General features: G+C 31.4%; 1 protein-coding gene across 1 annotated transcript; it reads left to right on the forward strand.

Moving 5' to 3' along the window:
- The first annotated feature begins 7997 nt into the window (after window positions 1-7997).
- LOC124538415 (zinc finger BED domain-containing protein 4-like) lies at window positions 7998-11172 on the forward strand. Its single transcript, XM_047115466.1, has 2 exons — window positions 7998-8320; window positions 8599-11172. Exon 2 carries the CDS (start codon window positions 8605-8607, stop codon window positions 10546-10548), a length of 1944 nt encoding a protein of 647 aa, XP_046971422.1. The 5' UTR covers window positions 7998-8320; window positions 8599-8604; the 3' UTR covers window positions 10549-11172.
- Window positions 11173-14628: the final 3456 nt, after the last annotated feature.

Here is a 14628-nt window from a genome sequence, read left to right on the forward strand (position 1 = left end):
ACTTTCAATTCAGGCGGCCTTATTCGATACTTATACCCGTGATATGTTGACGAGGTATGTATGACAAACCTTACATGAGAAGTGAAAACAAAATATCCTAGATCATATTTGAATGATAGATTTCGCCGTTACATCGAAATTCGGTATCGATTGGAGTGTATCGTGGAAATCAGTGGCGAGGGTGCGTTACACCGGCGACCAATCCCGAAGCCCCATGTGACAGATGCGCGTGCGCAGCTATTGTACTCGACGCCTTTGTCCGGGATAAAAGCTAGGGTGGCCCGTGAGAGCTAACATGTGAGTTTGATGGTAAAAAAAGGTGAAATATCGATGGTCGTTACTCTTTTCCTGTGCTACAATGTCCCTTTTATAAATCGATGAAGATGTGAAAAGAGGCAATTGCCGAAAAGTATTATTTGTTTTTTTTTTTTATTCTATATATGGAAACTGTACTATTTGTTTTTTTTTTATTCTATATATGGAAACTGATACGTAAATAGTTATGTATATTAATTTGGTCATCTCTCTTTTTATAAGATGATTCTACTGGAAATTGCTGTGTAACGGCATTGAAGCAAACAAAAAGCCTTATTAGACGATATATAAAATAAAATAACATAAAATATTCGATCATAAATTTTAAATTATAATACACTCATAGTTGAGAATATAGTAGAACAAAAACAATTTAGCAACGCCTGTAAACATAAATTATCGAGATACATGTATCAATATGTAATACGAGTACTTTCTTTAACATTAAATTTATAATACACAAAATTAATTAAACCAGCATACCTATATTAAATTATTGGAAATAGCAAAATGCTTATCTGAAATCAAAGACAATAATTCTCAAATATAACTAAAGCTAAACTAAGCCTATGTCGATATTAGATTAATTGTAACGAACTATTCATATATTTTATGTAAACTATTAAAACTCCTTTCGTTATACATTATAATTTACTAGACTCTTTATGGTATGTATTTTGCTACTGTTCAAGAATCCATCCATTTAGTTTTTGTTGCACTTTCATATCATTTTCTAAATTTACTTTTTTTTATCTATATTAATATTATAAATGTGAAAGTAACTGTATGTCTGTCTTTCCGTCGCTCTTTCACGATCTAACCGCTGAATCAAATTTTATGAAACTTGGTATGGAGCAAACTTGAGTTTCAATAAAGGACATAGACTAATTTCTTGCCTAACAAATAACAACCAACACCAAAACGCGAGCGAAGCCGCTGGTAACTACTAGTATATAAATTAAAATAGTAAATAATTAGTTGTACATAGCAGTTATTTATTTATAAAACATTGAAGATAATTAATATCCAGCGTGTTCATCTTATTAGCAAGGGCCATCCAATTTACGGTAAAATTGTTTTACGGTGTTGCCGTGACGACGCACCCTTCGCCGTCCTGCAGGTGTGTTGGGATTTTATCAACTGATTGCAACTGACAGGATCGCACCCCCATTGCATCATCGAAATAACGCATGTACTAGTAGGTCCAACAATGTGGTCCAATTAACAAAAAGTTAGCCTGGAAATTTCACACAGCTTGGCTAATGCTTCTTGTACTTTCGAGGTTTGAAGCTAATTCCAGCATGCTGCTTCAATGAAAACATACATACACATACATATACATAATTTCATATGACATTGCCGCGTTCATGATGAATTCTAAAGACATATTGAAATCATCAAAAGTGATGCTTTCCCTGATTTGAACCCACAATCATCGGTTAAGTTTCACGTCTTCTAAGCATTGGACTGTAATCTCAACTTTTAGAAACTAATTCTATTTGTCAAGTTAAGTTAAATATTAGTCCTTTATTTGAATAAAAAAATATCCATCTACTTTATTATACATTAATAAGTCATAAAATTTGGCCATACGCATATAAAAGTGTTTTGCTCACCTTCTATGTAATGTTATTATATTCAATTCACATATTTTATACGTTTACATACATTGGGAGATAATTATGGCAACCTACAGGTTTATTTAACTATGCCTAAAAGATAAATAATATAAATTATATATTATTAGATAAAGAATAATAAGGCCTTTAGCCCAGCAGTGGGAATTTACAGGCTGTTGTTGTTGTTGTTGTAAGATAAATGTGAGAAAACATTATTATATATACTAGTATAGAAAGTGTTCGCTATAAATAATTGACTCAGCTAATAATACCGCTCTAATAAAAATCTAACAGCGACCCTAAGTAAGCCGTACAAATATTTCATGTAAACATCAACGAATTCTTTCATAGGTCCCCTCGGCGAGGCATAATAGTGATGCAGTTTAGAGAATCCATAGTCGATTGATCGTAGAAAATTAAATAAAAAAATAAAGAGCACCTGAAAACGTCGGCCATGACAGTGCAGAACTGCGAGCGCGCACGCGCCTGCCACGCGCCGCACGCGTCTCCCGCTATGCACCTTGCTACGGTCTGCAAAACAATGTACATAAATAATAAATAACTCGATAATACTCTAGCGTTAAGGCTAACTTTTTAGGTAACGCTACCGAAAAATTATTTTAGTCGATAGATAATTATTCTACTGTACCTAATATAATTGTAAAGGCTTCATTTGAAAGCAATAAAGCTTTCTTTTTTTAAATATATTCATCTAATAAACATCATTAATGTATATATATCGTATGAGGCGTATGATAATAATTACATTTATTAATATCTATATATATTTTAACAGTATAAGGTAAACCTAGAAAAGATTTACAAATAAAAAAACGTTAATTTTATAAAGTATATTGTTGACGGTACTATAGTAAAAATTTCGTACAAAGCGTTGGATTATTTTATTGTGTTTTTCGGCGCACGCTTCAAGGGGACCGAGTATGTATGTATGTGTGCCCTTCTAATCCACCGACCGTTATTTTGAGATTTATGTACATAAATAATATGTATGGTAAAGATTTGAGGTAAAACTCCTTTTGAAACTTCAAAGTCGAGGATGAACTTTAACATTTCAACATAAACAGTACAAGTATGAAATAATATTAATAATTTACTTACTATAAATGTAACAACATATAACACCTCACCTTATTACCTCTACTGGCGACTTTCTATCGCCGTGTTCGTTTTTGGCCCAGAGGATCGAAATTAAAACGGGAAAACTCTGCTAGCATTCTTGGCACCACCTCACACGTCATGATTTATAAAGAAACATATTTAATACTTATTTAAACTTATATTAACCCACATGTAATGGTTTATAAAGTAACCATTAATTCTTATCTAAACTTGTATTTAATGTAAACAATTATTATGTAAACGATGTTATTGGGTAACTATGTATGCATATAAGTTCTTGTCCAATCTACAGCATTGTTTATCGAACTTGGCTGTAAAATTTTTAGTTATAAAATATTTGTGATTTTTACAAGTAACGTAAAAAAAATCTATTACAATAACTTTTAAAGCGAAAAAAATAATTCAGCGGTCTATGACACCTTAGAAGATTTTTAACCGATTAAATAAAATATGTAATGTGTGAATAGAAAACAATAACATAAATATTTGAAGGGTTGCTTCCATAAGAAGGATAGAAAATTCGTCACTTGTTTATGTTTAATTCAATGAATTGCCGATCATAGACAATATTTTGTTTTTTTTTTTACATATTTGATGATTTTTTCATTATAGATGAATACAGTGTTGGGCATTAATCAAGCAATTGTTAATTATTTTATTAATTGACTAAAAAAGTAATTGCAATTAAATTAATTACAATTAAATTAATCGCAATTACACTTTTAATTGCACCTTCCAATTAAATTAATTTGATTAACGTATGTCAATTGCAACTTACAATTAAAATAATTGCAATTAACTTTTTTAGTTGTTTTATAAAACAATTAAAACTAACAATTAACTTTATACATCAAAATGTAATTAGTAAATTTTTAGGAAAATTAAGCTATAAGTATTAGACTTCAGACGAATAAAAATGTGGTCAAAGACTCTAAGTTTTAAGCTTATTTTTTCTAAATGTCTCTTTCCACAGAAAAAAAGTGTTTATTTTTATATTATATAATATAAAGTTGCATTGATAAATATTTCTTAAGCGTAGGTATAAAACAAAAACATTTCAAGTCGTCGTTTTCGCTCAAGTCTTTATATTTTACAGCAGTATTTTTAATTGTTATTTTTAATTAAAATTAACAAAACAATTAAAAATTAATTAATTGTTAATTGGTACTAATACAGTTAACAATTAAATAATTGTTAGTTGTGATTTTCCACAATTACAATTGATTAATTGTTAACTGTAGTAGTAACAATTAACAATTAAATAATTGTTAATCTTTAATTTTAATTGCAATTAAAATTTGCCCAACACTGGATGAATACAATTTACTAAAAGTAACTCATTGTAATTATTTAATGAATTCATAAAGGAAAACCATTAAATATAAATGCAATTTTATTTAGAGATTTAAAAAATTAAAACATAAAAGCTAATGGCTACATTTTAAATTACGTGGAATACAGTTAAAACAATACTATTGTTATAAATTTTAATAACACTATAGATTTATTTTTTATACTATATTATTAAAATCTTAAACAAGTAAAATTAAATAAATAATTAATGTATCTATCTATCTGTATTTCAGGTAGCAGTTTCTCTATGAATTACTTATAAATTTAAAGTAAAATTCATTTTAATTTATTATTAAGTATCCTATTCGTGCAAGTAAAAGTTGTAAATATTGTACATAGGTTTAATTAAAAAAATAGTCTTATTTTGTTGTAATAACTTTCAAGTGTGTTAAAATTTAATCTGTTCGAAATTAATTTGAGTTCATATCTATTTTCACAACATTCATATACAACATTTCATTTGCAACATTATATTTTTATTACAACTATGAAATTTTCTTCTTTTTATCAACATTATTATTTATTTTTATCAACCAGTTTGATCTTTTTTATATATTGTTTGAAGTTATAATATGCAAATAGGTACTTAATTCTTAAATCCCCGGGTGCATTATCTTGTAATGAAGCGTATCTGTATGCCCGTATAAACGGGTTGCAGATAGCGCGGCAGGGCAGCTGCGCGCGCGCCGTGATACGGGCAGGTGTGTGGCCCGTGCACGGCTGTGGGTGCCCAGCCATGCTTGCTTAAGCTAAGGGATGTTTTCGAAATTTTTAGACGATTTTTGTTGCTTTGCTTTGCATTTCAACATATTTATTATTGAACTGTCTTTCAATTAGTACGTAGCCTTCGTTAAAAAAATATTTTTGAGACGATGCCACTATCACTTATTTTTATATACTTTTCTTCTTAAATTTTTTGTTGCTTTTAAGTAATGCTTGACACTGTAAGACTAGAAATTATGTAACATATCTATCATTATGTAACATGAAGAGAATGAAATGTAGAAAATTAAACAATTGTCATTAAAAATCATAAATCCACAAATGACGAATGATATTTTAGAATTATGTATTTTAAAACTGTCTTCATTACAGTTGTTAATAATTAAATCGTGCGAAACGCATCGATTTCAAAATTAATGACGGACAGTATTGTGTACAGCTTTGTTTAATAATGATTGTCAATGCTGCAATCTGATAACACAATCGCGAGTAATGGCAAAGGGGATGCACCACAGCAGTATTATGTTTCGTCAACGGAATACTTGTCAAAGCCTCTCTATATTGCGGATGGATTAAATGGTAACTACAGCTTGCATAAACGTAAATATTTCGTGAATATATTTTCGATTCAAATCATTTTATTCGAACATGTAGCGTTTAAATATTACGTAACGCAATTATTTGCTGTGTTCACGCCTGCGATTTATTTCAATTACATCTATATTATATAAACATCTAAATTTATTTGATTTTAATTAACATTATTGCGCCACATATAAAACCTTTTTTTACAACATTCAAAAATAAAAAGGTAATGTGTAAAATCGAATGTTCTGTGATCTTCTTTTGTTTTTTTTTATTCACTTACTACCTACTAATGACAACGAAACAATGTATAATTATATTGCAATGACATCAAGATTAAACTAGTTTTAAAGCAATCTTTTGTTTAATTGAGTTCGGGTTATTTCACTTCGGACTCCAGTGTCTAAGTAATAACATGATGTCTCGTAAAACATTACGATGCGTCGTTGCCTTTCTTATAACACGTTACGTAACATTGACTTTTTTTTTAAATACTTTAACATGTTACTTTGAATTGTCACGCGTTACCACAATTTCGAGAAGAACGAGCAAGATACTCAGTAGTTACTGAATAGTATACCAGTTTACACGAGATCTAGCAAACATAGAGTCCATGCATTTTTGTCAAATATATATGTATATGTATATTTATTTGCATACATATTGTAAACGACGGACTTTCCCAATGAGATATATTTGAGTTTATTGATATTCTTCGAATTAAGACCATGATGTGTGTATAGCCTAAGTAGAAATTTAGCAAACCTTAGACTTACTTATTTCATTTGGTTTGCTAATATCTCAGCTATATTTTTCACTACTAAGAGTTTTTGAAAGATATGTATTTATTTACAATACAACACTGTTTCACATACTTATTTACACGTTTATTTTACTTCCAAAAGTCCGATACCAATTTCAATGCTCTCGACTATTGATATCAATAAATTGTAGTTTATTTGGCATTATTTCTGTTATGGTTGGAATAGAGTATAGTTGAAAATATTAGTTCATTAGCTTAGTTTAACTCTGTTAAGACAAAATATAAACACAGTGTTATACAACTGAATATGGTACACTTCAATGAAGTCTGCCTCTTCCCCTATCGCATAGTTTTACAAAATAGCATCGCAACGAGTTTCATTACAAGAGCTCTTTGGTTTTAAGCATAAGTACGAATTGAATGCCAAAGAATAATACTAAGCACCCGCATTCCACTCGCTTTGATGAATACATACGAGTGCACTTATCAGCACCGAATACCTATAGTAATAGCCTAAAGACTGTTTTGTTTCCTCATTGTTCCCACCTGAATACAACTAGGAAGGTAATTTAGGTGTAACGCTATTATAAACTTTATTCTTTTTGTAAATAAGTTTGTTTTCGTTTGTGATATTTCACGTGCCTTTTTAATTGAAGTGCTAATGAGTATAAAGGTATACAGATAAGTGTTATTTATTGAGAGCTAGAAAAATACAGGTACTAAAAACATATGTTAATTTTTATTATTAATAGCTTAACAATTCTTACTCCATTTTTAATTTACTTATTTTCATAACATTTTTTGAATGTTTTGTCTATGTAAATCGACAACTAATTTCACTTAAAAACCAAAGCTTACAAAGTTATATAACTTTTTTATTACTCAGCTTCTCCTTGTAATAAAAAAATATATAATTATTTATGACATTTGTGTATTTTATTAAGTCTTTGGTGTTTTATAAATTATAAAAAAGAAATTAAAATTATTAATTATACCATAAATCATTTACTGTTCATGTCCCACTTGTTATCGACAAGTTAGTCAAGTGTAGAGTTAATCATACACGTATCCTAATTTCTCACCCCAAGTTTGTTGTAAGGAGGGTGCAACAGGTGCCGCCTTGACCTGTTTCCCCGTTTCTTTAAGGGTGCGATATCACATGTCTTACACTTGTGAATGGGTGAACGAGTGAATGAAACGCATGCCGTGTTAAATGATTGATAGATATTTCAATTATTAAACGCGTCAAATTTAAGACCGTTCGAATAACGCGTTTATATGTTTGAATTAAATTGGTTTGAATTGTTTTCTAGTTTTCATAAGACGATCATTTGATACTTTGTTTATTTTTTAGTTTTAATTTTAATGTTTATATAGTTAATGCTGTTTAAGAATTATAGGAAGTGTTAAATCCGTTAGTGTTTAGACATCGTAGGATTTTTTTTTTCTAAATGTCATTTGTTTTTTAATAGTATGTAGTATGATGAATACTTTAATAAGAAAATTAATGTCCGACCGAACTTTCGGTTTCGGTTTCGGTTTCGGCCGAGTTTCGGCCAAAAATCAAGTTTCGGCTGCAGTTTCGGTTTCGGCCAAAATCGGCCGAAACTTTTGCCGAAACCGAAACTTATCTCGCAAGGTCACGCACGTTCGCATAACTTCGTTTTTCGCGGCAAAGCTGTGTCGTAAGCCGTCGGCTCTGTTCGGGAATCGTCGTGTGCCGTTCGGATAGCTCCGTAGTAATGCAATAAAACTTAGTCAGTGCGTGTGCGTCCGACGGAAACATTATTTGGAGGTTATGTTTTGATGGAACTGATAACATGTAAGTTTTTGTTTTGTTTCTGTACTTGAATGATTTATATAGTTAATTAAATAATATTTAATTAAATATTGAATAAATATTGAGTCAATAACTGTTTTGTTGTTATTAACAAATGAAGCCACATGTAAAAAAGAAATTGTAAGTAAGTAAATAAAAAATGTGAAGTGTTTAATTTCATAAATTACATTTTATAGGTAATCTTATTCGAGATTTGTTTTTCATTCCGATGACCTATTGTCCGATTGTTATTGTTACGGTTTTATTTTTAATTGTTTCAGAGTAAAATGTCACAACGAGAAAAAATAAAAAATCCGATTTGGCAGTACTTTGATAAAAGTATCAGTGATACATCAAAAGCTGTTTGCAAGATATGTAACAAGTGCTATTCATTAGGAAGCCACGAAGCAAAAAAACAAACATCACATGGACTGAAGTTGCATTTATCAAAATTTCATGACCATGAATACAGGCAAGTACAAAAACGTGTCTCAGAATTGAATGATTACAAAAGTGAAGCAAAATTGAAACGAACAGACTCGAGTGCATCGTTGAAAAAATCGAGCGCAGATCAGTCAACTCTTGTACAGTCAACTATCTTAAGTTTGACTTCTAAACCTAAAGTTGCACTATGGCCTGATGATCATGAAATTACAAAAAGGATTGACAAAACTATAATGGATCTGATTATCGTGGACATGTTGCCTTATAGTTTGGTGGGAGGTGAAGCATTCCGCCGTCTTAATTTATGGGACCCTCAAGGAACTCGCAAATATCGCTTAAAATCTGAAAAATATTTTAGGACTTCTCTAATGCCCCAAACATATGACAGAATCAAATCAAAAGTACAGGAGTTAATGGCACAGAGTAAGTGGGCAAGTGCTACTACAGACATTTGGACCAACGCGAGTAAAACATGTTCACTTCTTAGCTTCACAGCTCATTTCATCGTTAATGATAAACGTCTTAAAGTGATTTTAGGTGCATGTGTTCTAGAACAAGACCACACCAGTCAATATATCGAAGAAAAATTTACAAGTATGGTAAACGAATGGGGTTTGCAAGGCAAGATTTTTCTAGTCCTACGTGATAATGCCGCTAATATGGTTCGCGCGATGCGTGATCAATATGAATCTGTAGGATGTGTCGCACATACTCTACAGCTCGTAATAAAACAAGCGCTATTTTCAGAAAACGAAATAAAAGACCTCCTAAAGAAATGTAGGAAAATCGTCGGCCATTTCCATCACAGTGAGCCAGCAACCAGGAAATTGAAAGACTGTCAAAAGCAATGTGGATTGCCAGAGCATGCTTTGGTGCAAGACATTGATGTGAGGTGGAACAGCACCTATTTGATGCTGCAACGACTTTTGGAACAAAAAAATGCGGTAAACTTATACTCTGTTGAACATGGTAAGATTGATTCTCTTCAATCAAATGAATGGGTCATTGCAAAGAACCTCACATCCGTATTGTCATTTTTTTATGAAGCCACCCTTGAGTTATCATTTGATAATGCATGCATTTCGATTGTCATACCTTTGATATCGTTATTAAACCGGAAATTGCAAGTTCGCTATGAAAGTGACAACGAAATGATGACCAAGATGAAAAATTCACTATACGAGTCCATGAACAATAGATTTTCATCAGTGAAAAAACTCCCTTCGTTGATGGTAGCTACACTATTGGATCCAAGGTTTAAGTCTAAGTACCTCAATTCCAATGAAGTAGACATTGCTGTTACAGAGCTAATATCTTTCTTGACCGAGTCTGAAGGCAACAAAAAATCATCCCGCACCACTGATAATGATAACGCCAATGATTCTGTGGCTTCAACTTCAACATGCGTCCCGCAAGCTCACAGCATACAGCAAGAAAAAGAAAGTCTTTGGGATGTGCACGATAATACGTCTAGTCAAACAGAGACCACAGAATCTGAAGAAGGCACAAAACACTTTCTAAAAGAAAAGATTCAGTCTTACCTATCGGAGCCATTATTACAACGTAATGCTGACATATATAGTTATTGGAACTGCAGTCCATATCCTATATTGAGAAGTGCTGTTTTAAAATATCTTTCAGCTCCACCTACCAGCGTCCCGAGCGAGCAGTTATTCAGTGCAGCTGGCCAAATATACTCGGATCGTCGCAATAATTTACATGGCGAAAATGTAGAAAAACTGCTTTTCATGGCGTACAATATAAGACTTTTCAATTATGAGTATTAATAATACGAAAATCCAAAAAACAACCCTATATTAAGAAGTTTTTATATTTGATTTTTTAATTGTTTTCAATTTAACTGTTTACTATAGTTTAATAGTGAGTTACTTAATTTTAAATATACCTAAGTATAACTGTCCTGTTAATTGTGATCTAGTTAAGTATCTTTGTTATCTTATCTTAAAATATGTGATTTTTGATTATTTTTTTGTTGAGACTGAAACTGAGTGTAAAACTAATTTTAGTTATTATTATTTTTAGGCCTATAAGAGGTACCTAAAAAGACTGATGATTATTCTAAGTACAATCCAAAGTATTAAATAGAAAGATCTCAAAACTTAGTATTTAGTGAAACAGTAACAATTACTTATTTGATTATATTTATATTGTCAACTGACATACAATTTTGCTATGAGAACTTACTTTGAAAAAGTATTAAAAATGTTATTAAGATTTTTTAATATTATATTAAATAAATGATTACAATACAAAAAACTGAATTAATATACTGTGTTTCCACTTCATGCCCTAATTAATGCAAAATAATGGTAAAAAACACCAAATTTCAGTATTTTAAGAAATTTTATACTTGACCATGTGAGTTTCGGTTTCGGTTTCGGTTTCGGCCGAAACTGAAGCCACGGCCGAACATTCGGTTTCGGTTTCGGTTTCGGCCGGAAAACCAGTTTCGGTCGGACACTAAAGAAAATTAATTCATAGTGATATTAATGCAATAGTATCATGATATATACATACTTATTTTTATGTATTTTTACTAAACTTGCCTTACTACTTAGAACACTATAATAATTAGTTGACATAATATGGTTTCTTTATACTTTTAACTAAATTACACGGCATCTGTCAATCGTCACCCTTTAAGGGTCTAATTAATAGTGTTGTACAATTATCTACATCATCAGATCTTATCGGTTGCTGGGGTACTGTTAACTTAGAAGGTTATGGAAATTAATTATAACATTTGGTGATATTACTTTTTTTAGCTGCGTTTATTATGTCAATGTTTAAGTTGCGATCATATTCAACTTCATTCGAAAAATAGAATACTAACATATCTATATATTAATACATATAATAAATTACAATGAATATCTGTTGGCTATCTTCGCTCGCTTTATTATATTATTACTTTAATTATGCTTAGCATAAATCCTTTTTATTAAAAGTGGTTTAAAAATAAAATACAAGGCGGGCGGGAGAAGTGAAACAGATCTCAAACTTTGAAGGACTTCTCGGACGAGAACTTAATGAACTTCGAAAGCTAATTGTTATTAAAACGTTCAAGAATAATTAATACTTAAGGTTTTATAATACACAGTCTATACGTATAATAAAATGGAAGTGTATGTTTGTAATATTAATATAACCGCTTCTTACTAAATGCACGTATGTATAGACGGTACATATACCAAAATAACATTTTATTTTACTTTTTTTTCTGTCTGTCTGTTTGTTTGTTCCGACTAATATCTGAATTGGCTGGCCAGATTTTGACGGGACCTTTATTAGCAGATACCTCACCGATTTTATCAGGAATTCACAAGCAAATAGCTGATGTAATAACGAGTAACTTAGGCTACTTTTGTTTTAGATTGAGTATTAAATTCAAACGTGGTCGAAGTCACGGGCATAGCTAGTTTATAATAACTTGATAGATTTAGTTTTTTGTTCCTCTTATAAAATAACAAAATACCTAACTAATTTATATCTGTATACTAGTTGTTACCCGCACCTTCGCTCGTGGTAATTATGAATTTCTTGTGGATTACTCATCAGCTGTTAAGCATAAAAAATAGCCTGTCTTGGCTTGAAGTTGAGACTTATTTCATAACACATTAAATACGGCTAAGTAGTTTGGCCGTGAAGGAATTAGAGATTACTTTTCCATTTATAATACTAGTCTAGTTATCACCCAATAGTTGTTATCTAAAGGCTTATTGTAGAAGAAAACCGATGTATGTATGTAAGTATCCCCATAAGAATATGAGGATCCACATAAAATCTGAACTGATCATATTCACTACAAATAAAGTAGGTCATAAAATTCGATTCACAGTGAAACAATCGTTTCACCGTTACTATTCTAAATCAAATTCGAAAATGCTGTACTTTCTCTGCAAAAAAAACCTACATCCGACCCCCGAAATCGGCCCATTGAACATCTGACGAGGTGAATGAATCCTTAACATTAGGGTGCGTACCGACTGATATAAAATGTAAAGTTACTAGCAAACAATTACATTCCGCCACACATCTGTCAGGGCTTAGACAATCACGATACGTCACGCGATTTAAAACTAGATCTGAATCGTTTTGATACTTTTTATTTTTTATAAAATAATTGCATGAAACGTATCACATAATAAAGGTTACATAGCTAATAAAATTATAAGAAAATTGTTTAAATATTCAAAGCAAAATGGGTTTCCTTTAATTTGAAATATACTTATTTATTTTCTTAACTTCAGTTTGGGCCATGCCAATACCACATATTAAAATTTAAATATAAAGAATATAACTTTTAAGCAGATTTTTTATAGTATGTATTTGTATTTTAAATTAACTAATATCAAGGCAGTCATTCGCAGTACACGTAAGGCGACAGCTGCATCGTCGCGCCGGCACACACCCGCCGTGGCCTAATGTACCGCTTTTTAATTATACGCTGATAAATCTGCGCGCGCGTGCCGTACCGCTCGCGTGGACACCGCCTTATGTCCGCTGTTCGTAATAAATAATAATACCAATTCAGAATTAGCAATAACAATAAATTTGTTGGAATTTTCACGTATTAGTTACTTAATAATGTTTGATAAGTTTGTTGGAATTTTCACATATCAGTTAATAATCACTACGTATGCTTAAATCTTTAAAACTACGCAACGATTTTGATGCGGTTTTTTAACAGGTAGAGTGATTTGAGAGTTAGGTTTTTGTATATAATACATGGAAAATATATTAAAGAAACACTGATAATTTTAAAAGTTGTCAATGTAGTAATTAAACAAATTCTATAATACACTTAGTATCAGCTTTGCTCCCGAGCGAAACCGCTAGTGTTTGTTATAATTGTTCAATCTACACAGGTAACAAGAAACTGTTAAAAAGTAATAAATCAATTTATATCTTGCGAAATGGTTTGAGATATCAGAGATATTAAAGTTTTAGTTTTGGCTTTTTGATTTTTTAAATTAATTTTTTTAAATTATTACTTACCTCAAGTTTTTTGAAGAATTACTTAGAAAGCTAAAATATTGCTTAAGTTAAATACATATACCTATACGCATGTATGTATAATCATATTAAAAAAAAACTCTATGTTTAACAGTCATCCCTTCAAAGTCACAAAAATATTTATATATTCCCATATGCTATTCTGCTTTATATATTTTAACACGGTATAAAACTTCATACAATAACATACTACGCTGTTTGTACGCTACTTTGATTTTAATTTGACAACCACAAAGCATAGTAGGGGGTGACAATAATTATCTTTAATTGAGTGAAAGCAAATGAAGGCCGGTATTCGGGGCCCGGGCGCCGGTCCGGACTGAACACGTGCGGTAATAAGCCTGGCATTCCACACACATTACCTGTTCGCATGTTTCATACGAGACATTTCTCATAATTGTTCTCGTGTGAATATTCTTGTTTAATTTAAAAAAATATATGTATGAATATATACTTGGTGGTAGGGCTTCGTGCTAATTCGTCTGGGTAGGTACCACCCACTCATTAGTTATTCTTCCGCCAAATAACAGTACTCAGTATTGTTGTGTTCCGGTTTGAAGGGTGAGTGAGCCAATGTAACTACTGGCACAAGGGACATAACATCTTAGTTCCCAAGGTTGGTGGCGCTTTGACGATGTAAAGAATAGTTAATATTTCTTACAGCGTCATTGTCTATGGGTGATGGTGATCATTTACCACCAGGTGGCCCATGTGCTCGTCCGCCAGCTTATACCATAAAAAAATTGGACAATATCACATACGTTACCCTGATCCCAATGTAAGTAGCTAAAGCACTTGTGTTATGGAAAATCAGAAGTAACGAGGGTACC

This window comes from Vanessa cardui, chromosome 20 (assembly GCF_905220365.1).
Source record: "Vanessa cardui chromosome 20, ilVanCard2.1, whole genome shotgun sequence".
Taxonomy (NCBI): Eukaryota; Metazoa; Arthropoda; class Insecta; order Lepidoptera; family Nymphalidae; genus Vanessa; species Vanessa cardui.